At 42.4% G+C, this 27,330-nt stretch overlaps 1 protein-coding gene across 10 annotated transcripts in view; it reads right to left on the bottom strand.

The window, feature by feature from the left end:
- Positions 1-27,330, bottom strand: part of SLC4A4 (solute carrier family 4 member 4) — a 214,631-nt gene that overhangs the window by 144,684 nt on the left and 42,617 nt on the right. For 9 of the 10 annotated variants that reach the window (XM_085546823.1, XM_015861475.3, XM_085546819.1 and 6 more), the window contains one exon: positions 8,785-8,858. In XM_085546823.1, the coding sequence (XP_085402949.1) occupies positions 8,785-8,858 (74 nt within the window). Of the gene's footprint in view, positions 1-8,784; positions 8,859-14,025; positions 14,094-27,330 lie in introns of those variants that run through there. The other variant, XM_085546824.1, reaches the window with a different exon arrangement.

Raw genomic sequence — 27,330 nt, 5'->3', positions numbered from 1 at the left:
GCTCACAAGGCTTCATTGAGTAGTTTGTTGAAATTTGGGTGAAATCTAAACAAAGATGTTCCAACTGGAGATAAATCAGACTCAAATCACTACTACTTCCAAGAGCAAAGTAAGGGCAGAGCAACACAAAAGATGTGTTTTCCTCCAAAGTGAGGGCAGCCTGTGTAACTGGAACAGGCTTGGCTCTATGTGTTACAGTAACAATTTCAGCAGTGCAGAAACATGCATGTCTCACAGAGGTGACGCTTGGGCACAAAATCACCTCTGCAAGAGGTTCCCAGGATGGGTAAAATAAGGCCTGTTAAGGGTCTGAGCACAAACCAGAGGACCATGTGGATGCCTGGATTTGGACAAAGGATGCTGGGCAAGAGACTGACCAGCAGAAACAGAATAATTCACATCTACAATGACTACAAAAATATGCAACCAGCTTTCTGAACAAAGTAAGATCAGGATGGCCTTCAGGCTATACGGCATTTAAAATGACAATATTATGCAAAAAGCTAATAACTCCACGCTGCATGGCTGCTGGCCAAAGAAAATGGTCCATGTGACCTGATCAGATGATGGGTTTTTGAGGGATGGGGCCAAACATTTTATAAACAGAGCAACTATAACATTTAGTATGGGGTTCACAACCTAATGAAGGCCATGAGGAGAACAGAAAAGTAGCAAGAAATATGTAGTACAGGACAAAAGAGAAAACAGAGGCCCCAAATGCAAGCTAGATTTCAACTGAAAGATAAAACAAGAAGGGACAAGATCAGAAACAGCACAGCTCTCTTCAGTTCTGCCAGCTCTCATAATGGATCCCATCTTCACTGCTAGCATGGAAAAGTTCAAGAGAGGACCAAATGCTGGCAATGAACGTACATTGAATTACTTAACTAAGCGGTGAACTTGTGCAAAGAGCATGTTAGATATTTGTATTACTTCTCAGCATTTAATTCTGCACTAAAACAACTACAGGGGGAAGGGAACTGAACTGGGTAATGGAAGACAGAATGTAAGTATGAGAATCTTTGGCTATCAGCAGGCTCCCAGATCTTCAGTATCTTCAAAACACTGGTTTAATCTTTGTGTGAGATGACCTCTGCAATCTTTAAAAGCTTCCCATATGACAACACTATAGTTAGCCAGACAGAAATTGTTCTTAGTCATCTATCTGATGTTTGCACTTCTCAGTTTCAAACATATGCTCACTTGCTGCCTATCAGTGACCCAGACAAAATGCCAGATTCCTAGCAAGACTCGGGAGCTGTTCCAGTGAAGCATGTTTAAAACGTGCGTTAGCCTCAGAGAACAAGATAGTTCTAAAAGACAGAGCTCACATAATCGAGTCAGGAAGGTCTAAAATAGGAACAGAAAATTTAAAAGTAAGGTCTTCATCTGGCTTGTCGAAGATCCTACAAATTCTGTTCAAAGATAGGAAATTAAGTCAGTCATTGCTAGGAGAGGATCAGAACACGTGTCGTGAAGCCAAGAAGGCACATGCCAACAGCAGCTAAAAGGTACCACAATAAATTAATGGATCAACACTGTTTACACATAATAATAAATGTGTTTGGGGCATTACCACTGAGCTTTATATAAGCCATTGCTAGACTCTTACCCACAACCCCATAAGCTGCTTTTCTTTCTCTCCTCTTAGGAGCTATGAGAGGTTACAGAAGCCACCGAACCTGCCCTACTGTTATCTGATCTAATCTGGCCAGTGTTGCTTGGATTCCACTTAAAGAAAACTTCTCAAAAGCACAGCTTTGGGGGCGGAGCAGAGGAAGAGAGTTGTGCTGGGCTCAGCTGCTTGCTCTAAGTTTTAGATCAAGCTGTTCAGACACACAGTAGCTTCAGATTTTCTAGCATCCACATCAAGAACAGATCACAGTTCCTTTAAAAATCATGTCTCCTTTAGAAATGTCCTGAATTACCACCCAAAATGGATATATCCAGAACAGCCCTTCTTGCCTGAAAATCTTAGCCTCGTTTTCCCTATTTCTATCTCATTGATCACCAAGTTAATACCAAGCTGCCATTAGCCCTATTAAATGAATACAGGCAGGTAGGTTTTAGATCTCCAATATAAATAAAAGCCTTGATTTTTATGGCTACTGAGCCTATATACTTAAGTCTTCAGTTAGAGGCCACTGCCAGTTTTCCAGGCCACTGATAATGGAATAAAAACTTCTAATATTCTTCCCCTGATTTTGCAAGCACAGCAAATTACTATAAACTGTTACTGTATCAACATTACTATAAATGCTGACGGACACAAGGGTGTCTGAAGCAAATCCTGTGTCTTCTTAGGAGCCTGAACTACTATCCATCTTTTGCTGCACCAGGAGTCAGACTGAAGCCTGAAGAACAAACAATGAAGACAGGGCGCAAGTCAGCAACCAAAACATGATAGATAACCACAACATGCCAGGCAGAGTCCTACCCAACCAGCATCCCATTTCTTTGGCAAGTGCCAAGCAGCTCAGGGGAAGTCCTTGTAAGTGCCCGAAACTGAAATAGCACATCATAAGGGAGAACAGCCCTGCTGCAAGCCAACCTGTATTCCAAGCCTGCAGCTGGAACTCAACATAGAGAGGCAGCAGCATATTTTCTGGAAAGCATAGTGCAGCTGAGGTTGGGTGTATCAGAGTGCCAAGCTCCTGCCAGCAGGGCACCAGATAGTAACGAATGCAGTGGGAGCTCCATTTACAAAAGGCTTGTCGATGCCTCTCCTGCAGCACACTTCCTTTCAGGAAGCACTACAAGTTTCTGTCTCTTTTCATTCTCTTTTCATTTCGAAGGAAGTTCCCACAGTGCCAGGCAGCTGGAGTAGGAATAGGACCCAAGTGAAAGGAAAGCTTAAATTGCTAGTATACAATGTTGCAATGTAAAGATCAACAGACTGGGTGGGTGTGCATTGGCTTATGTGAGAGCCACCACATGCTGGAGGAGTCTGAAAGTAAAGCAAAAGAAAATCTGCATTTCAGGCATGAATCACCTCAGCAGCTGGAAAGCAGCCTTCAGTGCTGCTCCTACTACATGGCAGTTCCTCTTTTGGAATATTAACAATCTTTGGCAGCCAGAGGAAGTATAATCGGTCCATTTGCAGATGAGAAGCTGGAGCAGGGAATGATCAACTGACTTGCTTGCTATGGATTCAGAAGGTCTCTGTAAAAGCAGAAGGTGAACCCAAGAGTTGAGTAAATACTGCGCCTGATCCCCCGTTCAGTATCTAAAGGGGAGCTGTCCCTTTAGTAACTAAAGGGACAAGAAAAAAAGAGACAGACACTTAAGCAAGGTCTGTTGTGGCAGGACAAGGGAAAACTGTTTCAAACTAAGATTTGAAATTTAGTTTGGTTACGAGGAAAGCCATTGTCAGAATGGTATAGAGTGTATGACTTCTCTGCCAAGCACCTTACCTGCAGTACGGAACTTAGCCCTGCTCAAAAAGGTTAAAAAAAAAAAAAAGCAAACAAACTTTCCTTTGCAATGGGTGAAGAACATCCTATATTGACTCAGCTGTACTGAAACAATTTTCTCCATTTCTTCTATACGTGCAGCCAACGCTGTGTCATGTAAGATCAGTTTATACGTGTATGAACTTTGCAGACTTTCCTCATAGTTTTCAGGAGCTCTCAGCACCTTCTCACACAACCCCAGCATCTTCAAAGCTAACCCTGATCCCTACCAACGTATGATAAGCATTTGCAACAACCAGAAAGATACTTCATGCAACAGTGGGTGAAACAGACACAGGCTGGAAAGCACCAACAGTAAACATGCTCAGAGATTTACCCGCATCAAGTGAACTAATGACTCAAGTGATATTATCTGAAGGACAGAGTTCTGAACAAAACACTTACAAGCGATTCACATTTAACAGAGATCGCAGCATTTACACAATTGACTTAATTAATCCACACACAGAAAAACACCTCCCAACTTTTCCATAGGGATTTAGTATATTACCAAAAGACTGTACTGAAGCCATAGCACTAGGACCTTGTTATTTTTTACAAAGCAGATAAGGGCACGTTTCAGTATCCTGTCAAGCATCCCAAGAACCAAAGTTGGACAGAACTTCAACTGGAATCTTTCATCCAAACACTTCACAGCTGGGAAAATCCAAACCATTCATTCTGTTTTTACTGCGTGGGGTAACATTCAGGTTTCCATCTGTGCCTGCTGGTCCCGAGTCACAGAAAGAGAGAGAAAAAAGAAAAAAAAAGGGCAGTTCCTAAGTCCTCAGCATCTTCCTTTTGCAAAACCAAATGAAATACAGCCTACACTGACTAGCTCTGCAGTTAAAGGTATCAAAGAAAAGTAATATAGTACATTCTGCGCTACACTTCACGTGATTTTTTTTTTATTGTACTTATTTCAGAAGCAATTAAAAGCTTGAATTGATATGAAACAGGTCTTCTGGTTGTTTCTGAAAACAGAGGAGGTCTGTATACAGTGATCAAAAACTGAGGGTTGCAGTGGGAGAAGAAAAGAAGAAAACAAAGTAAATGTCTGAATGCAACTGCTTTCTCATGTCTTCTACCTGCTGTTAGTGAAGGTAACAATTTTCACAACAACCTGTGTTTCTCTTCACTGATCCAACCATCAAGTTAATAATCACAGTCTCAGCACAACACAGCTTTCTACCAGCAAAGCATAGTGACACAAAACAGTCAAGAATAGGAAGGATGGAAGATGGAAGTGGGGAGAGCAATCAGCTAAAATGGCAAAGGATGTCTCCAGACATTCCTACAAAGTCCCTGTTTTAGGCCCTATATGTAGTAAATCCTATACTGTTAATGCAATCCACAGAAAAGTTTTCATGGTAACAGACCTTTTTCTGTAATTCATTACTAAGGTATACTCCCCATGCCATTACTTCAAGAATCCACTGAAAAACAGGACAAGACGCTTTACACAAGAGCTAGTCACTTCTCCTATGGGCCACAGCCAGGTTGCTACCTTTCTTTCCAGTAAGAGAGCTGCCGCACTGGAAATCCCACATCCTCCACCCCACTGCAAAGGCAGGACAGCAAGCCTGGGGGAAGTTACTTAAGGAGCCAAGAATACCTTATCTCAAAGGATAAGGTGGAGCTTTATTTTTCCCCTGTTGCAAAATTGGTTATTAAGTAATCTCTTTGTGTCACACATACCAGCACTCCTAACAGTGGCATTACAGCAATATGTCATTACCTTCAAGGAAAGGAACGTGCAGTGCTCAAAATGAATGGGAATTACTTTCTTACACAGTAGGTTCAGCTTAGGGCAGTGCCTGCTCTTATTTTTCCCAGGAAAATCTACAATTTCTCATTTTCTTTCATATGCTGAACAGGACTCTAGGAGACCCCCCTATCTTGCCAAGTAACATTTCTGGATGCTTACGTGAAACATCAGTTATGGACAGCAAAACAGCTCTGCAAACTAAAACATCATCATTTTATTAATTAAGCCTTCTCTCATGAAAAACAGTAGGAAGGGTACATGCAATCGAGTCATTTTTGAATGTCCACGGCTGATATCACTAATAAAACAGCAGTGACGTGCAGTGTGGGATTGGACTGTGGTGCCACCTTAGAGGAGCATTAAACAATCTCTGGATCTAGGCCAAAAGGACATGCTTTTGCAATGTATACATGGCTTCTATTGTTAATATTACATTTACTCAGCAAGGGCATGACCGACAACCACCTCAAGCTGCAAATGTCTAAACATACTGCTGATCAGAAATGCCCATTTTACCCCAACTCCTTAACAAACCAAGTCCTTCCCCTTCTCCCACACCACTACATAATCAAATCAGTGAGTGATGTGCTAATCCAGAGCTGTTATCTCTATCTGACAGACATAACACAAGGCAATTAGCTACCAAAACAATAATAACAGAATGAATTCAGGAGTTGCTTGCTATCCCAGAGTGACAGCATGCTGTTTTTCTCTTCCATTCTGGAGAGTTAATATGCTCAGGATGATGATTTTCAAAAACTGCATTCGTCTGTTTTAATACAAGCAGATTCAACAGCAAGAAAACCAGCCAGCTTCCTAAGGGCATTATAACGTCTCATCCCCCTCCTCGGCTGCTTTCTAACAAGTTCGAAGAAATACACAGGATGCAACCAGTGCAATCCTTTCAGAAAAAACAAGTTCTAACAATATCAATTGGCTAAAGCAATAGAGAGAACTTCAGAACAAACACACTTGGGTCTCTATACTTAATGATCTTCTTGAAACTATGCCACTGCACCTCTAATGCAGAAACCACAGAATGAAAGGACTACAATTAGAAAAGACCTCTAAGATGTATCAAGTTTAACTGTCAATGCACCCCCACCACAGCCACTGACCTCCTCTCTCAGTGCCTCATCTCCACTCTTCTTCAACACCTCCAGGGACAGTGATTCCACCATCTCCCTGAGCAGCCTGTGCCAGCATATCACCACTCTTTCCGAGAGTTGTTTTTTCCTATTATCCAAAACAAACCTCCCCTGGTGCAACTTACAGCCATTATCTCTCATCCTAATGCTAGTTACCTGGGAGAAGAGGTTGACCTTCATCTGGCCACAACCTCCCTTCAGGCAACTGTAGAGCCACAGGGTCTCCCCTGAGCCTGCTGAACAACCTCAGTTCCCTCAGCTTATGAGGCCCTCCTCATAAGACCTGTGCTTCAGACCCTTGCCCTAAATCTAGCAGAGGCCTAAAACTATCTGCATGAAGTGTCAGCCAAGGGCCTTCAACCTGACATTTCAATCATTCCATTAGATAAATGCATACTATGACTGCACATGGGGTGTATTTGTACATAACAGGTGCACATGTGTTTCTTGCAGTTATACACAGTTATAGTTATGCACACATCTGTGTGCATAAAGGGTAAGATATAATTATCAACATGCATTTTGTGAGTTAAGACAAGTAAGTTCTCTTCAAATTGCCAGAGCTTGAAAAATCATTTGCACTTGGTAACACCTCAAATTTGCAAGGCAAGCTCTGGATTTAAGGTTGTCCCAGTAAAGAAGTAAGGAGCAGCTGAGCAGCAACTCACCAGCCAGATCATATGCACACCCCTCTGCATCGTGACACTAACAGATGCTACAGCATCAGCACCAGCCCCACCACAGACAGCAGCTTCTTCTGTCATTTAGCTAGGTCATTCACTGAAGCCAGAGAGAATCCAGGCACTGCTTTTAGCATGAACAAGAGAATTAGCTGGCTACCCAGCCAAAGTCTCTATAGATTCAGACAAGCAGCTAAAGCTCTCAGAGGCCCACTGTGTGCAATCAAAAATACTTCGTATTTTTTCCACCTCTTCTTTCCCTTACCCCAGTGATATGAAGATCAACTGCTCTGTTAGCTCAAGAAAATCAAATGATCTCTGCTCTGAAACACAGAGATAAGCATGCCACATTACTAAAGACATCAGCCACGACTTTTCACAGTCTTTGTCACAGACTGTTACAATGGACACTCATGTACTGCTCTTCTCAAATAAAAATCTGTAATTATATTCCTTGAGCATCACAAATGGGTGATACGCACCATCAGAGCACGTGGCAACACTTCAGATGTTACATTACAAGAAACATTTCCCTTCCTTCTCCTCCCAAATGTTTCTGCTGTGCCAAAGTATCAATTATTCTACAAGCACAAGGCTAATCGAAAAACCCTGCCATTCCAACCCGGCAGGACTAATTAAACACAACACGGTGATTTATAGCTACTGAACACATACAAATTCATACTAGAGGGGAATAAAAAGCACAGGTATTTTTGTGGCAACAACTGGTCTTGCTGCAAATGCTCTACAATCAATCAGTTTTGCAGACTGCTTTCCTTCATACAGCTCAATCCACTGGTGTCCAGCGCTGGTGATAATGACATGAAACTGTGCACCCTTCAAAACAGTTTAAAGGAAAGCCACCAGTCGCAGTTTACAAATAAACTAGAATAAAACTATAGATGCAGGCCAAAAGGGGAAGGGCAACATTGTGAGGCAGAACACTGGCCTCATTTCCTTTCTAGCTAGAGTACATAGCCCATGGTTTGTTCCTCCTCATCTCCTATTAGCTTATCAAACACCCTGTCAACTGATCGTCATAAAACAAGGAAAGAAGAATTTGCTGCCAATAACTCATTATTATCAGCTTTAGATTTTTTCCATGGCCAATCTTAAAAAGTTACATTTTAAACTCCTTTCTCCTTCCACATTTCACAGTGTTTTTAGCCACAGAGAAAATTAAAACACTTTCAAAGTTTACCCTTTTCCTGAAAGGTGAAGAAACATTTTGCTCTCTTGGAAATTCCTCTTTCAAGGAAATTTCTTCAAAAGACAAAAGCACAACCTGGGAAAACATCCTCTTGCTGCCTTATGCCCACCCCCAACACTTGGAACAAATCCTGCCACTCTTTCTAGGTCGCAAAACCTGTTACTGCATTCAAGCCCTCTGAGGTGCAGTGGGGATATGCAAGTATTGCTAAAACACATGTAAAAGAAACAAACAGCCTGTGTTGCACAGTCACTATGCGAGAGCCAGTGAATGGGACTTTGTGAAAAGTACAAATGTACACAAGGAGCATACAATAACTTTCTCTCTAGAACTGAAAAAGACAATGTATTTTGAATTTTAAAAGTCATTTTCACCCTGAGTAAGGCTGATGGTGTTCTGGCTGATTTTAGGATTAATACTCAGTCGAAACAAAAATGTCTTTTTTCTCTACTATCTATCTGGTAATTTTATATACAAATAAGAATTGTAAAGAACTGTGAATCCCCAGCAGTCCGAGGTCTCTTACCTTCCACTTCTTCTTCATCACATACATGTTTAAGGAAGGAAGCCCCTCTATCCAGTACTGCCTCGTCCTCCATCCTATAGTAATAAAAAAGAAAAAAGGAATGCTCAGACTTCTCCTGGAGCGAACTATTTGAACCAGCCCAAGTCCTGGGCAGGTTAACTTGTAAGTTGTTGTTCATGTTATTGTGGGCACTCCCGTCCTCCTTCCAGTGCCTGCTGTTCCTTCATAGAGCTTCTTTCGAATGCCGTTTGGTATAAGCTGGCCTCACGTTGCTCAAATTCTAACCTTGAGAGGACATCAGTGGTGACAGGTGTGAGAAAGGTAATCCCGGCTAGAAGTCTTTGTGGTTTTTTTTCTGTTTCTTTTTTCTTTCCTTTTTTCCTTTTTTTTTTTCCTTTTCTCTTTTTTTTCCCCTCTAACAAGGATATACACACATTCAGGCAAGTTTGAGACTGTCTATGCAAGAGCCAAGAGCTTGTGGAATTCCAGTTTCCCTTTCAAGTTCTTCTAAAGGATGTTGGCTGCAGCACACATACTATACACAGACATACGCACGCGTTTGAATGCACAGAGGGAGACTCAGCTTCAGCCAGCCTCTTAATACCAGCAAAGCACACTTGTCTGTCGAGAGGCAAGCTTTGTGTCACATGTTGGCCTTACAGAAATCTGACATACGAGGATTATCCAGAGACCAAGCTCCAGTAAGTCAGGCCATCACAGCAGTCATTTATGTGTGTCACCCATTCATTCATCTATTTGGAGACTGATTTCAGCAGTTGCTCTCCTTCCCCTTCCATCTCTCTCCACCTTTTATCAGCTCCTCTTTATAGAACAGGCTCCTAACTCTATACCTTTGCTGTGAAGACTTCCCGGGGCACTGCCCAGACACACTGCTATATTTCATGCATAAAATGAAGAGCTCTTCATTAAGGGGTTATGCTTACCAACACAGCATGCGGCCATGACACAGAAGCCTACCCCGAAAGCTCAAGTTCTTCATTAAATCCTTCAGCATCATTAATGCTGCGCTCGCCTGCGTGCAAGTGTTGTGTAGGCACACCCCAATTACTTTTTTTTTCCTCCCTAAGAGCAGCACAGTAGCTATTTGCTATAAACACAAGTGAAAACATCTGGAACAGATAGGGTTGAGTTTCCAAACCAAACATAAGCCACACACATTTTATTGCTCTGCAAAGTTCTTGCATCTTCACTTGCAACATGCTCCAGCACTTACTCCATTCCCTGAGCACCAACACGTGCATGCATGCAACCACACCTGCACAGCCTGCAGCCTCTGTCCAATGCCTGTTTCCAGCACAGCTTCTCCACACAAACTTTGGCAGCATCAACTCAAGTACGTGACAGCTGAAAGCAAAGTCACACATTGGAGGAAAGGAAGGGAACAGGGGACAAGGAGGTTGGGATTAGTTTCTGGTGCATGCAATTACTGCGCTGATCCCACGTTTCTCCCCATCCAAACAAGTGGCACCCTCATCCCCCAGCTTAGTTCATCACAGTGACACCCTTTCTAGCTTGCAAAGGGTTCAAAAACTGCTGACGACACATCGCAAGCTGAATGCTTTCTCTGAAACGTGCACAGTGCAGATCCAAAGCAGCTAGGGGGTTTAGAGGGCCAGGAATAGAGCTTGGGTTGCCCTGGCGCGGCGCCCCGACTCTAATCCGCGGGAGTTTAGGGATTAGGCTCCCAAGCGCCACCTCCCCTGACTTGGTCTTTTCTGCCCTTCTCAGATTACTGAGAGATTTCTTCTGGCCAAAATCTTGCAAGAAACATCCTTTATGAATGCATAAAGGCAAAGGGGAAGGGGGAGGGGGGGAAAGGGAATTATTTAAAATAACATAAAACAAGAGTTGCAGAAATTTAAAAAGGCACATGAAAGAGCAAAACGCCTCTGCTTAGGTCTTGAGGGGCAGAGCTCTGTCAATGATGTGCTGCCATAAGAAATCACATTTTCCATCCTATGGAGAAAGACACAAGTGAGAAAGGGCAGAAACGTTTTTAGGACCTGTGGTCAGAAATGTGCCTTAGTTGGATGCTTGGCTCCTTTGAGTAAAGTAGAAGGATGGGACTTTTAGATGCTTTTTATCTAGATCAACATCCTCATTACTGCTGCTGCGAGGCTCTGGAAACAAATCCAAAAAAGTAATTGAAAATAATGGATTTCTATTTTCAGAGTCTAGATCTGAGCAAGTCATGTACTCCAACATTATATATTCCAGTGAAAAAAGTAAGAGCTGCCTGAGTAATTGGCCTCTCTGGGCGCCTAATTAGATCAATACCAAGCATTTTTAGAAACGACTCTACACATCAATAGGACTTAGACATAAGACTCACATAGCCTATCCAACGCAGCATGCAATCGAAAACCAAATTTTCAGGCTCACAGAAATAGTCTGCCAGACAAAGAAAGTAACAAGAGCAATTCAATACTAACAGGTGTCCCAGAATGTGGGATCTAGAGAGAAGTCCAGGTAAAGAGGGCAAAAGTGGAGGAAATTAAGCAACACCAAAGTAGAAAAGATGCAAAGCCTCAACTCCAGCTATTCCACAAGGAGCTGAGAACTAAGAAATGAGAAAGTGCATAGGCCTCTCAGCCATGCTCATGATCCAGGGTTACTTTTGTGGTGAACACTTTGGAGACACACAGTGTTAGTAGAGTGAACCTGATTTGGGTTCAAAATGAAATGGCTGTGGTTCAAGACCAAATTATGTAAGTCTGGTACTTGCTTTTCACCTACCACACAATTCCTCGATTCCTTCCCTTTGGCTATGCTTATCTTACAGCCTCTGTTTTTGTCATCACAGTATAAACCTGTCTTGCAAGTCCCCTTGTTATAGCAGCAAACACTTGCAACACACCTTCAAAGTAACTTGCAAAGTGTAACGTAGCAAGTAACCTTAGCTTTATTGTCCCCCAGCCCTTACTGAGAGATAACTGCCTTATTTGCATAGACGTAGCAAGGCTTAGGGCTTGTTTTGAGATCATTATGTGAAAGTTATCACACACTTGCAAGAGGAAAAAAACAAATCCCGTGACTCTACTTTGTGTTTTTCCAACACTTCTCATGTTTCAGGTGTACCCAAGAGAATTCACTGGCTAGTTTACAATAGTTAAAGGGCTTTAAAACAAACAAACATAAAGGACAAGAACCAAACCAAGATCATCTGATTAAGTTTGTTTCTGCACATAAACCTATGTTTGAAAGCCTACAGAAAGGACCCCTACAGTGCATGGAAACTTTCAGGATGCAGAAGAGCTCACTTCACTCTCGCTTACACCTGTAGCTACAATGGGAAAGCGGAGCCTCTACCTGCAGAAAACCCTTATTTCTTCCCAAAGCCGAGAGGTAAGCAGATGGAGTGCTGCCACCTATTGGACACGCAGCCTTAGCACAGACTGTGGAGTGCGAGGACACCGACGAGCCGGGCCCTCCCACTGGCAGCAAGCAACGCTCCTTAAAGCTTTCCGATCTGCGCCACGGGAAGAGTACAAGTCGGGTTTGGCTTGAAGAAAGCACTAACTGTTGTGGGGGGGTGCAGCTCACCCAAGTGAATAAATACGTAACGAAGCTCAAGCGAAACATGAGTGTTCTTTCTTGCTGATAAGCTTTTATGATCTGACCCGTTTCAAACACATTTGCGACCAGGAAGGAACTCCAGCAAACTCTGGACTGAACAAAGGAAAATATGATCCAGCTCTCTAACTTCAACAGAGAGCAAAGCCCACGTGAAAATCCCATTTCAAGAGCAATCCTTTTGCAACAAACAAGGGTGCGGAGCTTGTAAAGGGTTTGAAGGAGGACATAACACCGGGTCACACAGCAGTGTTGCTCAGTGCCTTGCCAGCACTACAGCTCGTGCTCCTTGTCACAGCTCACAGAGATGTGCAGAAGCTGCTTGCATCCATCCATGAGAAAGGCGAGGAAAACGGGAGCTTCATGAGCATGCACAGATGCCTCCACCTGCTGCTCAGGGCCCACTGTCATTTAACTGCCAGGACTTCTTCCCCAGAAAACTGTCACCCACCAAGTGGAGTGGGGACGCTATGGTTGGGATAGTCCTGGGGAGAAGACAAAAAAAGGCAAAACCAAGTATACGATGCACAAGATGTTGCTGGCTAAGTTGTTTAGCAGGTCATACAATTCAGCATGTATTACGTCTGAATCTGCACACACACAATCATTGCCCCCACTCCTTTTACTTAACAAGCACAGCAGAGAGACTGTGACCATCACACAACTCATTCTGCTGTTTAAAAGCTAATAAGAGACAGCCTGCAGCTGAGGAGCCTCTATAGCTCCCCAGCAGAACAGACACCTGGCTTTGACAGCTTGATCTATTTGGACACTCTGGCAGCCACTACATAAAGCACTCCTGTACCTCTCAGCTCCTCAGTGTTGCCAGGAGCAAACACAACGACCCGTGTGCACATACCCATAGGCTGCCTTTTTGCTATTAGTGATCACCACTGGAGCTCTGAAAAGCAACATGATGCAGCTTGTAAGCAACAGCTCCAGGTACCTAAGGAGAGAGAAAAGCCCCTTGTGGCTTCCCTCTCAGTGCCAAGCAGAGCCTTCCCAAGCCACTGAAGTTAGGTGCCAAGTGAGCATGCAAACATGTTATCTTGGAGATCATGAGACAATAAGCTAAATGGGTTTCTTCTATCAACGGCTGAGGAGCGACAGAGATATCATTTTTACCTTCTCTGTAATCTGTGAAGCATGCAGCTACTGCGGTGACTGATCAAGAAAATAGGAAACCAAGAAGGACACTTGGTCCCAAATTATGCTCCCACAGTCCATAAGGAAATGGCTGAGTAAACATCTAATATGAGAAAATACTCTTTAGATGCTAGATGCATTTTGTTTTCCTCAAATACTTGCATATGCTCTCTAGCACTCAGAGAAATGAGCCTCTGGCTGTCTTCAGGATGGTCTGGTTGACGCACTTAGAGAACAGATTGCTGTATTTACCTTGGATGTATTTCCCTTTGTCAGTTCTAGAACAGTATTTGTTCCCATGAGCTCTCAGCAAAAGGTTGCACCCACCAGGACAGAAGCTCCCTTATTCTGCAGAAAGAACTTGTGCTACAGTATTTTAAATCCAGAACCAAACCCAGCTTCTTTTAAAATAACTCTTGAGAGCCAACAGGGAACTGATGCCCCAGATGACTGCTCCGCACAGTGCCATCAGGTAGAGCAAATGCAGAAGACCCATCTCACCTCTTCCCTCTCCAGCAGGCTTGTCTGAATGGAGAATGTCATTTCCTCTCTCCACGGCACTGCCAATCATGTCCTGTGCAGAACCACAAGATAAAACACATCATCTGCAAGACTAACATCTAGGAATTCATGCAAGGTATCCTTTTCTATTTTTTCCCAGCAATGGAGGACACACAGGAAAAGGCTGGAACATACAACCTCAAAGAGGCACAATTTTCACCTGTGCTTTCCTCTTGCAGCACTGAACTGTTTCCTCACTCCAACAAACTGCCAGCACGCACTGGACCACAACACATGTGACATGCTTGTCAGTTATTTTTGCATGCTGTAAGACAAGGAGGAATCACACAGTAAGAAAGTTCTGTGAGTTTATCATCTTACTACCAGCTTGCAAACAAATGCGCAATCTGAATTACTTGTCTTTTCAAAGGGTGAATGAAAATTCAGAGTTTTGCTGCTGCTCCTTAACACAATGGTGATACACACCTCTCATTTCTGGACATTGAGAAGCACTTGATAAAAGGGCTTTGGCAAAAGGAAGAGCAAAGTAGAAGGTAAGTATCCTCCTCAACAACCAACATAAATCACTGCAGCTAGGCTCCTTGCCTCCCTTTCATTCAGTGTCCTCTCATAGAAGCCCACCCAGGCCAGACTGTATTTATGTACTGTATTTATGTATATATGACTTCATATATATATGACTAGGTGGTGTGTTCTGGGAATAGTACCTGGGCCAAACCAGCAGGATTTTGCACAGCACACAAAAACCTGGCCAGATGGGCATACCTTCTCCTCTGTCACTGGTGTAGCAGTAGCACACATCCCGCACCCATCAGTACACTAACACACTTTTGCATCAAGACCACTTATCATATTTCATGCTGCTAATTCACACTTTTTCTTCTGTCTTTTAAACCACTTTCACGCTCCGTCTGTTCCTAAAAATGTCATTTAAATGGACACTTTCCCTCAATGCTTCTTTGTCCGTATAAAAACTCAGTGTCCAGGGATCACCTCCCCATCAGGGTCCCAGCTGACACATGCACAGGTAGCAATTTGCCTTTACACTGCTGCCCATTTGTTTGGTTCAAATATTTTCCCCGTATTACACTGTATTCTTGTCAGTTGGTTGAGAGGACATAGCAAAAAAATACCCTGGCAGGATTGATATAGAATGCAATATGTGATATGAAATGGAAGCTTTTCTTTTCAGTTCTCTCATCACCTCAAGAGGAAAAGAACTTTCTTCTTCACAAGGAAGTAACATTGTCAAAATACAAGGAAATACAAAGCTGGGGGGGGACTGGAGGAATTGGCACTGGATCCTAAGTAGGTGTAGCAGCTGAAACCATTGTTTAATTATGTTTAGATTGCTTACCATAAAATGACACAATTCTAAAAACTAAGCAAGTCAGCTCCCTGTTCATTTCCATTTCCCTTTCTTAAAGAAACTCACAGATTGGTAACTTGAGACGAAGGCAACAAGAAGTCCACATTTCATCCCACCATGTCTTTTCAGCGGTAGCACCTCAGCTACAGCCCTCCCTCCAGCTAGACCAGGTGAACCTCTAATAACTGATGTGCTGGTTCTAAAGATCTTCCAGGTACATTAACTACATTTAATGCAGCAGAAACCAGGAAAGGGTAATGACACCAGGAATTCAATATTGCTTTTACATAGGAGCTTTACTTCTCCAAGACAGCCTGCAGGGCCTGATTGGGTTTTTCTGCCATTTTTTTACCACAGTATTATGACCTGCTATAGTTCTGTTACAGGGTTGTGGGTTTTTTTTGCCTTATAGACAATTACCTGACTATGCTTTACTTAATTCATCAGCCCTAATTTTTGCTGGCTGTTGCCCATATTAATGAAAAATGTTCAGTTTTGGCCATTGGAAGTTCCTAACTCTCTCACCATCTTAGTTGTTCAGAAGTGGGAAAGCCTTTAAAGGAAGGACTAAGCAAGAAGGCTACCATGCCAAGATGACCTCAAGCCACACTTCAAACTTTTGCCCTGCTTAAAGAAAACTAAGCAGCGTGAACACAACATTTATAACTCAGTGCATGACTTAAGGCTCCGTAAACCTTAGACGAAACTGCTACACTGGGCTGATTTATGACAATGTGTTCATGTACTCCTCAACTGAAAGAGCCTATTGAAAACCAATCCCGTTTCATAGAGCAGTTGTTCTTTGTTCAAGCCTGATGTAAGAGCTCCTTGAAAGAAGTGTATCATGACATAAGACTAGGTATGATGGACTAAGAGCTGCCTGCAACATCATTAGCATGTATTTTACATCAGCTCAGCACTCAAGTCTAAAATAGGTGCAGACTTTAAAAGCACATACTAGACAGGGCATTTGTATACATCTATATATAAATAGACACAGATATATAAACCTAGACAAGGAAACGGCAACTGTGGGAATTTTTCCAGCATTGCTAAATACAGCAAAATATGGACAGCACAGATCTGACATAGGGTTTTCTACCTATAGACAATTAAAAGCAATATTAAAAGCAAGTCTCTCAGTCTTGCCAGGCTGCCTCTGAAATAAATTGTTATCTGAAATGGGAGTTCCTAGGTTTATGTCCATTTCCCATTCGGCAAAAGAACAGGCAGTGTGTACAATGTGGGGTGGAGCAGCACACCAAGTGGCACCATTAACCCAGATGAGGTTTTCTCCAGGGAAAACAATCAAGTGCTTTCAGTTGTAGCATTGCAGCTACTGCACTGGTCTCCTCCCATGTGACTATTTTGGAGGTAAGCCTCTTCTCCACAGCGAAAAAGAAAAAAGAGAAAAAGAGAAGAGAAAAAGAGAGAAAAAGAGAGAAAAAGAGAGAAAAAGAGAGAAAAAGAGAGAAAAAGAGAGAAAAAGAGAGAAAAAGAGAGAAAAAGAGAGAAAAAGAGAGAAAAAGAGAGAAAAAGAGAGAAAAAGAGAAAAAAAGAGAAAAAAAGAGAAAAAAAGAGAAAAAAAGAGAAAAAAAGAGAAAAAAAGAGAAAAAAAGAGAAAAAAAGAGAAAAAAAGAGAAAAAAAGAGAAAAAAAGAGAAAAAAGAGAAAAAAGAGAAAAAAAGAGAAAAAAAGAGAAAAAAAGAGAAAAAAAGAAAAAAAAAGAGAAAAAAAGAGAAAAAAAGAGAAAAAAAGAGAAAAAAAGAGAAAAAAAGAGAAAAAAAGAGAAAAAAAGAGAAAAAAAGAGAAAAAAAGAGAAAAAAGAGAAAAAAAGAGAAAAAAAGAGAAAAAAAGAGAAAAAAAGAGAAAAAAGAGAAAAAAAGAGAAAAAAAGAAAAAAAGAGAAAAAAAGAGAAAAAAAGAGAAAAAAAGAGAAAAAAAGAGGAAAAAAAGAGAAAAAAAGAGAAAAAAAGAGAAAAAAAAGAGAAAAAAAAGAGAAAAAAAAAGAGAAAAAAAGAGAAAAAAGAGAAAAAAAGAGAAAAAAAGAGAAAAAAAGAGAAAAAAGAGAAAAAAAGAGAAAAAAAGAGAAAAAAAGAGAAAAAAGAGAAAAAAAGAGAAAGAGAGAGAAAAAGAGAAAAAGGAAAACCACCAATACAAAATGCCATCTTCTGTCTTAATTTCACTTCTGTAATTACAGTTTAGAGCTTTTCAAGTCTTGTATTTTCAAGAGCACAACTCCTAGAGCTGCACATTTCCTTCCCCATCACCTCCCCCCAAGCACCACTGAGGTGCTAAAGCCACTTTCCAAGCATCACAAAACTTTAGGTCCCAACACTAACATCAGGCTTGAGACGCACCAGCTTTCTGCTGCTAGAAGGATGGATAACATCTGATCCAGCAGAAAGCTTGAGTGGCAGAGGCAGCCCCTACCAGGCTGAAAGCCTGCTTGTATAAAATGTTTTGGACACATCTGAAGCAGCCAAGAGAGTTAATGTGCATTCAGCACTTCACATAGTGCAGGCACAGCACTTCTCATCCAATACTCGGCATGCTGAAGTGATAAAAGCTTTCATGATATGCTGGTCTCAAAAACATAAAGCAGCATAAAGGCTATTTTGAACATGGATGATTTCAGCAATCTCCTTCAACAGCCAGCCTTACACACATGTGGCACAACTGAACAGTGTAGAACCATATTCATCAGCAGGAGCTTCTTGAACTGTGCTCTTGACTGGCATCCTCACGTAACCTTTAACCAGGTACCAAATGAAAGTCTTTGAAAGAACAAGTGACTTCTACAAATCAGACAACGGTTGCTCCAAAGTGAAGGATGTGGTAACATTTGAGAACACATTAAAAACAGTGTGGTGACAGCACACACATAAAACTAAAAGGAGGCAAAGTCACCAAATCTGAATGTCAATGTACACACAACACAGACAGAGGAAAGAAAAACTCTCCAAAAATATTACACAAGCAAAGAAAAATAGGGTGGTGTTCAGTGGCCAAAGTACTGCAAGCCAATCTCACCTTCACTTGAGTGACAACTGTCTGTCCAGAGGAGTTCACAGAGATTCTTCCCCAGGGAAGATGAGAAAACCTCTCCTGAAAGCCGACACTCACCTCATTCTCAGTACATGCGTAAGATGCTGACTTCATAAAAGTCAATCAAAACTAACGCAGATCTGATAGGTAGAAATGCAAACAGCTAAATCTCAAGCTAAATGCCCTTTCTTCCTCTACCACTCGAAGGTAAAACACTGTACAAATTTGCTGAAGAAACCTTTCTAGAGATAAGAAGAGAGCTAAGCAAAACCAAGTTATTTTATAGCCATTGGGGAAGAAGTTGAAATAAAGAATTTCCTCACTTCCATCAATTTAAGATTCAATCAGAATGACCAAAAAAAACACAAAACCCACAGCCCAGAGCATCAGGAACCCAGGGAGCCACTCTGTATTTCAACAGCAAAAAGTAAAAGTATTCACCAAATCCTCACTTAGCTAGCCTAAGCCCCAGAACCCAAAGGCTGCAGGACCCTGATGAATGACACCCATGGGAATCACCCAGCAGAACCAGGACTGCCACTGATGGTTCCTCTCTCCATCACTGCTTTAGATGTGCACTCTTGTTCAAGAAAAGCAGGCTACCAAGCCTTCAGGAGTTAGGCTCAGACAGAGTTAAATGCTAATCCATCTTACACACACAGCAAAATCTTTGGGATACTCCACATTTCACGTCATTCTATCAGTGGGACATGCATGTGCACTATTTTGCCAGTATGCCAATAAAAAATAACTGTCATGGAGCACCAAGGGCTGCTGGGATACAACAGACCAGGGATTACAGTCCAGGGGAACCTCACTGCCAAGAGCTCATCTACATTCACTCCTCTGACTGTTCCTGCAAAGAAAGCAAGAAGAGAGTTCATTCACTTCTCAAAGATCACTGCAGTGGACAAGAGCGAGCAAGCCACTGACGTTAAGGAATGTTCCTTGTCCTCCAACATGCTTAGCTGATACAGTGCTGAAAAGAGATACCCTGTGTAGCAATCTACTACCTTGACTTCCAAGAGCAGTACTGGTCAGGAACATTCCCCACCCAATCCTTAATCTTGGACCTGAGGACTATTAATCAGCCAGCAAGAGTTTGCCCCAGACCACGCAGGGGCATGACTGCATTTTTGCTGTGTTAGTCAGCAAAGCGATACAGGTCTTTTGCCACTGGGATAGGAGGAACATGATGCAGCATAAAAGCAGCGCAGTGTAAGCAGACAATACATGATCCAGCATAAAGGTAATCCACTTTAAAAAGGTAAACTCACTTTACTAGCAATGTGAGTTTGCTTCACGGGAGAGTAATATTCTTAATTTGGTTCTAAGTGCCCTAAAGCTGGATTTATTGTATCCTCCAACCGCAGTCAAGAGAGCATAACTGAACTGCTGAGCAGGCAACAACCAAGTTTTAACAAGACTGTCCTCTAGATGACATCCATTTAAGGGCAGCCCAAAATAGACTTACTCATGTCAGCTTAAAACAATAACCCAGAGCAGAAAAGTTGCTTCTTGCCAGAAAGTGTTCATGGCTACTTCTAATGAACTTCTTTCCAGTGAACGCTGCCACAGAAGAGCCTCCTGCAGAAACAGACTGCTCAAAGCAGTGATGCTGACAAGCAGCACCAGTGCAGAAGGTCCTACATCCTCATATAAACAGAATAGTGATCAACAAGCTTGTCCAGAACTGGATTTCTGGAAGGGAAAAGGCAACTCTAGCATAGGTAATTTTTTCAGGCAATGTCTGAAAATCCTCATCTATTCTAGAAACAGACATTTTAAAATGTTTTTTCCCTCTTCTTCCTAACCTCTGTAAAACAAGAGTTCCTACTTCCACTTCATAAACTTAAAGCATCTTAAACAGCCACAATTGATGCTAATACAGTATGTGTTATATGTAGCCTACGACGAAACATGCAAGTTGATTTTACATACAGCATTAGAATTAGCAAGTTGTTCATGGAGACTCAAGTTACAAAGGTAACAGGCCAGGAATTCATGGCAAGATTTCATCTGTGAGCAAACTGGACCAAGCTTATATGCTCGTGTTGGTCAGCTCTTCCATCCTCTTTCTACATGCATCTACCTACAAAAACTAAAGGCAAACATTCTTGGTGAAAAAAAATCTGTTTTTTTTAAAAAAAAAAGCTTTCTTAAGAAGGCCCAAAATGGTCATTTTGCCTTGGTAACTTAAATAAAAGCCTTGTGAGACACAGCAATTCTCATTTCCTTTTTTAAGAGGGCAGGGCCACCTTACTGATCACAGACATTTAAAAAATAGTAATAAATAAATAAGATAAAAAGCAGTTCTGCAGCTCAAAGTACCAGGTATAGCCACGATGAGAGACAGGGATTGAGAGGGAAATAAAGCACTTGCATGATCAGCAGCCATGCAGCACAAGCTGCCCAACCCAGTCAGCTTTCCAGAGCAGTTTGGGTTTGTCCCTGCACTTGCACAAGTTCATGCCTACCAACCTTGCTGGTTATCTTTAGCTAGAAATCTTCAGTTCAGAAGAATGCACAGCTGTGCTTAACTCCAGCTCATTTTCACAACTGAGATGCAAAGCCGCCTTTTAGTCTTCCAATATCTTGGAGACACCTGTTAACAAAGAACTGCTTTATGCTCAGCACCTAATTGGGATATGGCTGTTTAAAGGTAAAAGGAAAATAGACTATAATACTAATTCCCAGTTATCTGCACCATTATCTTGCATTTTTTATTGCTCTCTTATGTGAAACGACTGGTCCGGGAACAGAGCCAGAGAAGTTGGGCTGATACCACAGTTCACGACTTCATGCACAATTCTGAGAACTTCAAACTACGGGTCATAGCCAGAACAGCAGCCATCTCTTCCTCAAAAACACCAGCCACCTTCTGTGAGTTACTAGGCAAAAATACAAAGCTATTTTAAGTCAAGGCACTGCTGTACCCGGACTACTTACCACAAAGATGTCTTGTTCAGAATTGAGGATTAGAGAGACAGAAACATGTTTAAGAAAGACAGCTTCATTTGTAGAAAAGTAATTACATAAGCTTATGGAGTTCAGAGAAGCCTCTACGCACTCTCTGCACTACAGGGCTCACAAGATACTCAGGTTACTCACCAGGAGGTATATTGAGTATAATGAGTATAAGATGGTTTTGTAATGGTGTTTTCTTCACATAAATTGTGTACCTAATCTTCAATGAATTGCACTGTCTCTAAACTCCTCTAGGTTGATCTTTATGTAGAGTAATTATTCTAAAAGCTGGAGCTGGTTTTAGCGTCTGGAAAAGATTCTGACATTAAGACATAGCTGGGATTTCCACAGAACTGCTTTGTAGCATATTCCCTTTCAATAGAAATTATACTTTGCATTTTTGGCAGAGAGGTGGGTGATCCGAACAAAACTTAAACAAATACAGAGGCTTTTCTTTTGCAGCAATTCCTGCTGTTCCACTATTCTGTCCACAGGTACAGAGTAAGAGGACTATTCATGTATTACGCTGAATGGTTACATGCCTTTAACCTGTACTGCCAAGAGGAACAGCATAGGGAAGGGAGCAGCTGGAGCATCACGGCTGCAGCTCAGTGCCCACAGAGGTGAAGGAAGGGTGCCTGGGCTCGCCTACATCTTTAGTGAAGCACAGGCCCGAGCCAGCATTCAAGCCCTGACTCGCTTGCATTCTTTCCATGCACTGAGGCTCTCAAGCTTCATTCACTTCCAAGCACTTCTCCAAAGGAAAAATCAAGATGTAGCACGAAGACCAGCAGATCTGTCTCTTCCTTTTCACTGGTCACCAGCGAAGCCACAAGCATCTTAACCAAAATTCTTCTTTTGTCTGACATGAGAGCATACTCAGGACTTGGATTCATTCTACTCAGCTGTCAAAATCCATTTCTCTAGGTACAGTTAAGTATAAAAGGTACTACCCAAGAAGGCCACAGAAAGCATCCTCCAAGCCATGATGCCAGGGAAGGCAGAAGCTGTGGGAGCTACGCTTGCCTCTCCTAAAGCCCCAGTGGGAGCCACCCAATATACAAACTACTGCATACTGAATATAAAGAGCCAAATACTGCTTTAACCTGAATAAGAACCATTTATGCAGTTATGGGAAAATCTTCACACCTCTCACATTCCTTGAGAAGATGTACTGGATCTTAAGCAAGAAAAGACTTTTCTTTCCAAGCACATTTTGGTGATGTACGTGTCAGTAACATACTGGAGACAAACTCACACTGCAACCGAAAGCATTTAAACTTTATACTCTGCTAACACCATCTGTTTAGTCACTGTGTTTTCTCAGCAAAATCAGTGATGCTATCTGACAGTCCTACGGGTGAACTCTGTAACTTGAAACACAAACTTGAGCACCACCCTTCAAGTCCCAATCCGAAAGCACTGAGTACTTTGTGCTGACCATCAACCTATTTCCAACCTTGTTCTGCAAGCAACCGATGGCTGCACTTTGTCTACGTAATGAATAAAGGTGGTTTTAGCAAACACCTTCCATCCCAGCTCAGTATGGCCTCCAAGTTCCATGACCCCAACAGCTCCAAGGGCAGGCATCACCAGTGTTAAAGTGCTTTGTGGAACTAAGGGAACAGCCCCACCAAACTCAGCATTCCACACAAGGTAAGAAGGGTACAAAACCAAGCACCACTGTACTGGGGCTATATTGATTCCAAGGCATCATATCAGCAGCATTACAAAGGCATCTGCTGCTGCAGCCCATCACGCTGACCCTGCACCCAGGAGGCTTACTCCAGCCTGGCTGTTATTCACAGGCCTGGCCTAATAGGTCATGAGATGTTGAACGATTTAGAGCACTGCACACTGTATTGTTGTGCCATTAAGGCTTTGGAACGAAGCTTCATCGGGGACAGAGGAGAACAAAGGACCCATCTATTTCTTCATCGCTATTATTGTTTCTGCCTTGAAAGACACAAAGCCTGGGCTACCTAACAGAGCTACTGTTCTTTAGCTGTTGGCTTCTCTGTTGAAAGCAGGAACTGTCAGACATGGAAATGATATCAGAATATTCAAGTTTAGCAATTTGCTTAAAATTCACTTCATTAGCACAAAATTTGCCAACTATGAGACCTAAGAAAAAATTCCACATGCAACCTCCATGCATGACAAATACACTTTCATTCAATTCTGATGCAGTGAAGCAGCTTTAATGCGTTCAAACACCACTTTTCCTTCAGCTATTGAGCAACTGTTTCCCAACCTCAAATCTAAACAAAGTCTTATTATATTTAGCAACCTAGATAAAAAAAATCTTTATGCTTGCGTATAAGGGTTGACGATGCATCTGAAGTGTTATATAGCCACAGGTACAATAAAAGCAGTTACATGCAACCTTTTGTTCAAGGCTAAGAGGTGAAATCAGAGACAGAGGTGATTAAAATAAAGCAAAAGCATTAAAAAGCTGAAGGTGAAAATATTCTAACCTTGAAGTTGCACACACCACTAAGGAAGATACCCCACAATTAAGAGGAGAACAAAGTTCTTTCTGCAATCTTCAGCCTTAAATGAAGCCATTTGAACGGCTCCTATCAAGTTCAAATTTTCAAGACTCACTTCAAGATGTGAGAAAAATAAATGAGTGCCTATTTAAAGAAAATTTAAGACTTGCTTCAAATCAAATCGGGTTGAATAAATAGCATTTAGCAAGCATATACTGCAAAACAGAAGTATGAACCTAGCTCCTTAAGAGTGCAGTTGTAAAATAAAGTTAGGATTTGAAATGCTGTTCCTTGGAAGACTCTTCTCCCTCACCTTAACTGATTCTCTCTTGTGTACATGTTATATGCATCAGATTTAAATATTTCCCCTCTTTACGGTTCCTCTTGTTTCTCAAGAAGCATTATCCCTACTAACAGCTTACGCTTCTGGAATTCAGATGCTGAAAGTTCATTTGAGATGAAATCAGAAGGATTCCAATCCTGGCAATGTCAAATTGACTATTCTAATTTTTCCAGTGAGAAAAGATGTTGAAAATAAGGCTGTGTTTTCCTCTGTTGTCCCCACAAAGACCAGCCGATCTCACACAGTACAGTTCACCACTGACTACCCTAAGTCCTGCTCTCCACTTACATGGCTGCAATTTGGGCAGAAATCTGCAACTCCAAACCAAACACAACTGAAAGCCGAAAACAGAGATCTGTATTTCTTATGTTTCTGTTAGTCCCATAAAACTCGGGTAAATGGCTACTCACTCCTCTGATCTCAACTTCAAAAGTTACCTATATGAAAAACTAATAATCACAAGAAGGCAACTAAAAGCTATTTTTCTTTCCTTCTCTCTTAATGTAATCATTCAATTGAAACTGATAGGATAGAAAGTACCATGTGTCTCCTTGGCTCAGAGGTCATCGAAGAGCAGCCTGACACAATGGACAGCCTGCATTCAGAGTGACTTTCATCACAACCCAGATGACTACATTATTGCTCTGCTTTCATTTCAAGCCATACAGTTAAAGCTACGTAAGAGAAATACTTCTACCTCCCATCTCACTTAGTTCACCTTTCCTTCCCCCAGACTCAGCACATTGACATCAGGCTACCCACAGAGATGCACTCCTTTACCAGCATTAACTGAATTGCTATTACTGAGTTTTCAAAGAGCACCGCTTTTGAGCCTTCTAAATGGATCCAAAGCCAGAAGCTGCTAATTGACTTGGAACAAGAAAACCTGATAGTGTTATCAAAAAGTTTTTAATTTCCTCAAAGCAGGAGTCCAAATTCTAAACCTAAAGCACAGAGAAAACATGTGAAAAGTAGGGTGCTGAAAAGTGACAACATTGCTTGTCACTTCTAACGGTGTAACAGAGGTTGCTGATGCCACAGCACTGGTGCCAGAAGGGTGCAAACGTGGTCTGAAGTCTGTTAGTGCTCACGACCTGAAAGAAGGAACCCAGGCTTTCACTGTTTTGTAGACAGGGACATCTGCTTCTCAATAAACTAGCATAAGAACAGTCAAAAGACGAGCAAATCCACACTAACAGACTGGCACACTGACACACGGGATCACCCCTTTCTGTACCCACAGGTACAAGCACTTTCACAATCCACCTTCCCTTCATCCAGGAAATCCTTCATCAATCTTGCCTCTCTCTTGCTGGACAAACTCCCCAATTCTAAGAAGTGCTACCTGAAAACAGAGGCTTGCAGACTTTATCGGCAGAAAAATACATAGGAAACTTGTCTTTATGCACCTACACAGTACTTTTCATTCACAGCCTTGCCCAGAGCACCTTCCAGCTTGTTATTTATCGCAGGTCTTCAAGGTGGCAGTATAGCTAAAAATCCCTCGGACAGAAACACAAGCTGCTCCTCCACCACTGCTGAAAGAACACGTCTGTACGTGAGCGAGGCGCCCTCTCCGATAAGTGGTGGAGCAGAAAACAGGAGCTACAGATTTTCCCTTCTCGCAGGGATGTTTTCCTTTGAACTGCACTCTGCGCACAACCTTATCAGCATCGGGCATCAGTAACTGAAGCGTTTGCCCTACACAGACAGCAGGATTGCAAAACACACATTTTAAAAGTTCCCTTACTGAATTCTTTCTAAAGCCTTATTATGAGTAATATTGCAGTGCAACATTTTAGTACACCCGGGTGGGTTTATTTCTGAGCGCACAGCAGCTTCGGGATTTAAAACACAGAAGTCTGAAGGAAAAAAATCTTCAGTTATCAGCTGCAGAAAACACTGCTGGGCCTTGCAAAGTGCTGAATGGGAACGTGCACAAGGTGTTACCTCGCTAGGAATGCCCTGTGCACACAAATGAAAAGTTCCTCCCATCCAACTGACAGGGGAAAAAAAGAAAAAAAGCCAAACAAATGCATTTCCTTCTCACCCCACTTTCAACTCTGGACAACAGCAACACACGGAGCCAGCAGTTCCCAACCGACCATCTCTAACTCCCCAGCAGCTGTCGGCCCCCCACAGCCCTGGAAATGCAGCGTAGAGTTCTCCCTGAGTCCACTGCTCTGACACACATGAAACTCACATTCTACAGGACGGAAGGAAAAGGAACGGGCAAACCTCTCCCTTCATATTTCTTAGGAGAGGTAAATGTAATCTTATTTCTTTCTATCTGAATGGGGGAACACTTAAGCATCACTGCAGACCATGCTAACGTTTGCCAGTCAGAGGACGCTGACATTTGCAGACAGGTGAAGTGACATCCTGTTTAGTTTACTGCTGAAGGCAACACCTGAAACAAAGTCTTGCAAACTGGACTCTACAAGCTTCTGGAACGAGGGAAGTCACCATAAAAGCTCCTTTAGCACTTCTTCAGCACTGCCTTCCAGGTAGGAGAAGTGAAGACAGAGACACATGGGTTACAAGCACGCCAACCAGCGCATAGATGCAAACAATCTCATTTAAACATCCTGCATATGACTGGAAATCATTACAGCCAAACTCGGCTGGGAGCCTTACGGGGCTTTTTGCTGTTGTTGGAGGTGGGGAGGTAGCCGTACTTCACTCTTAATGTGCAAACAGTTTCCTTTTGAATAGCAACCAAAAATTCTTATCTTTCTGCAGACTGTCACAGCAGCAATTAAAGAGGAGCATTAATTCTATTCCCCCATACAACAAGCAATTCCTCGCATTTTGTCAAAGTAAACTGCGTTTCGCTGAAACAACACAGTGACTATCTGTACGGCGCGGTGCAGCTCCCCGTGTCTGCACGGAGCCGCTGCCGTATCTCTGCTCCTGCTGCAGCTCGGCACGGCCGCCCTACCCGGCCAGTTCTCGGGGGGCTCCCGGGGCCGCTCCGCTCCGGCGCTCAGTGCGGCGCGGCACCGCCGTCCCCCTCCCGACCGGCCGCACCGTACGGCTACGGAGCCGGGACGGGCGCTGAGGATGC

This window comes from Coturnix japonica, chromosome 4 (assembly GCF_054131305.1).
Source record: "Coturnix japonica strain WE chromosome 4, WE-NBRP24, whole genome shotgun sequence".
NCBI classification, from domain to species: Eukaryota; Metazoa; Chordata; class Aves; order Galliformes; family Phasianidae; genus Coturnix; species Coturnix japonica.
The sequence above is the reverse complement of the archived record's forward strand: the minus strand, read 5'-3'. Positions and strand labels throughout refer to the sequence as shown.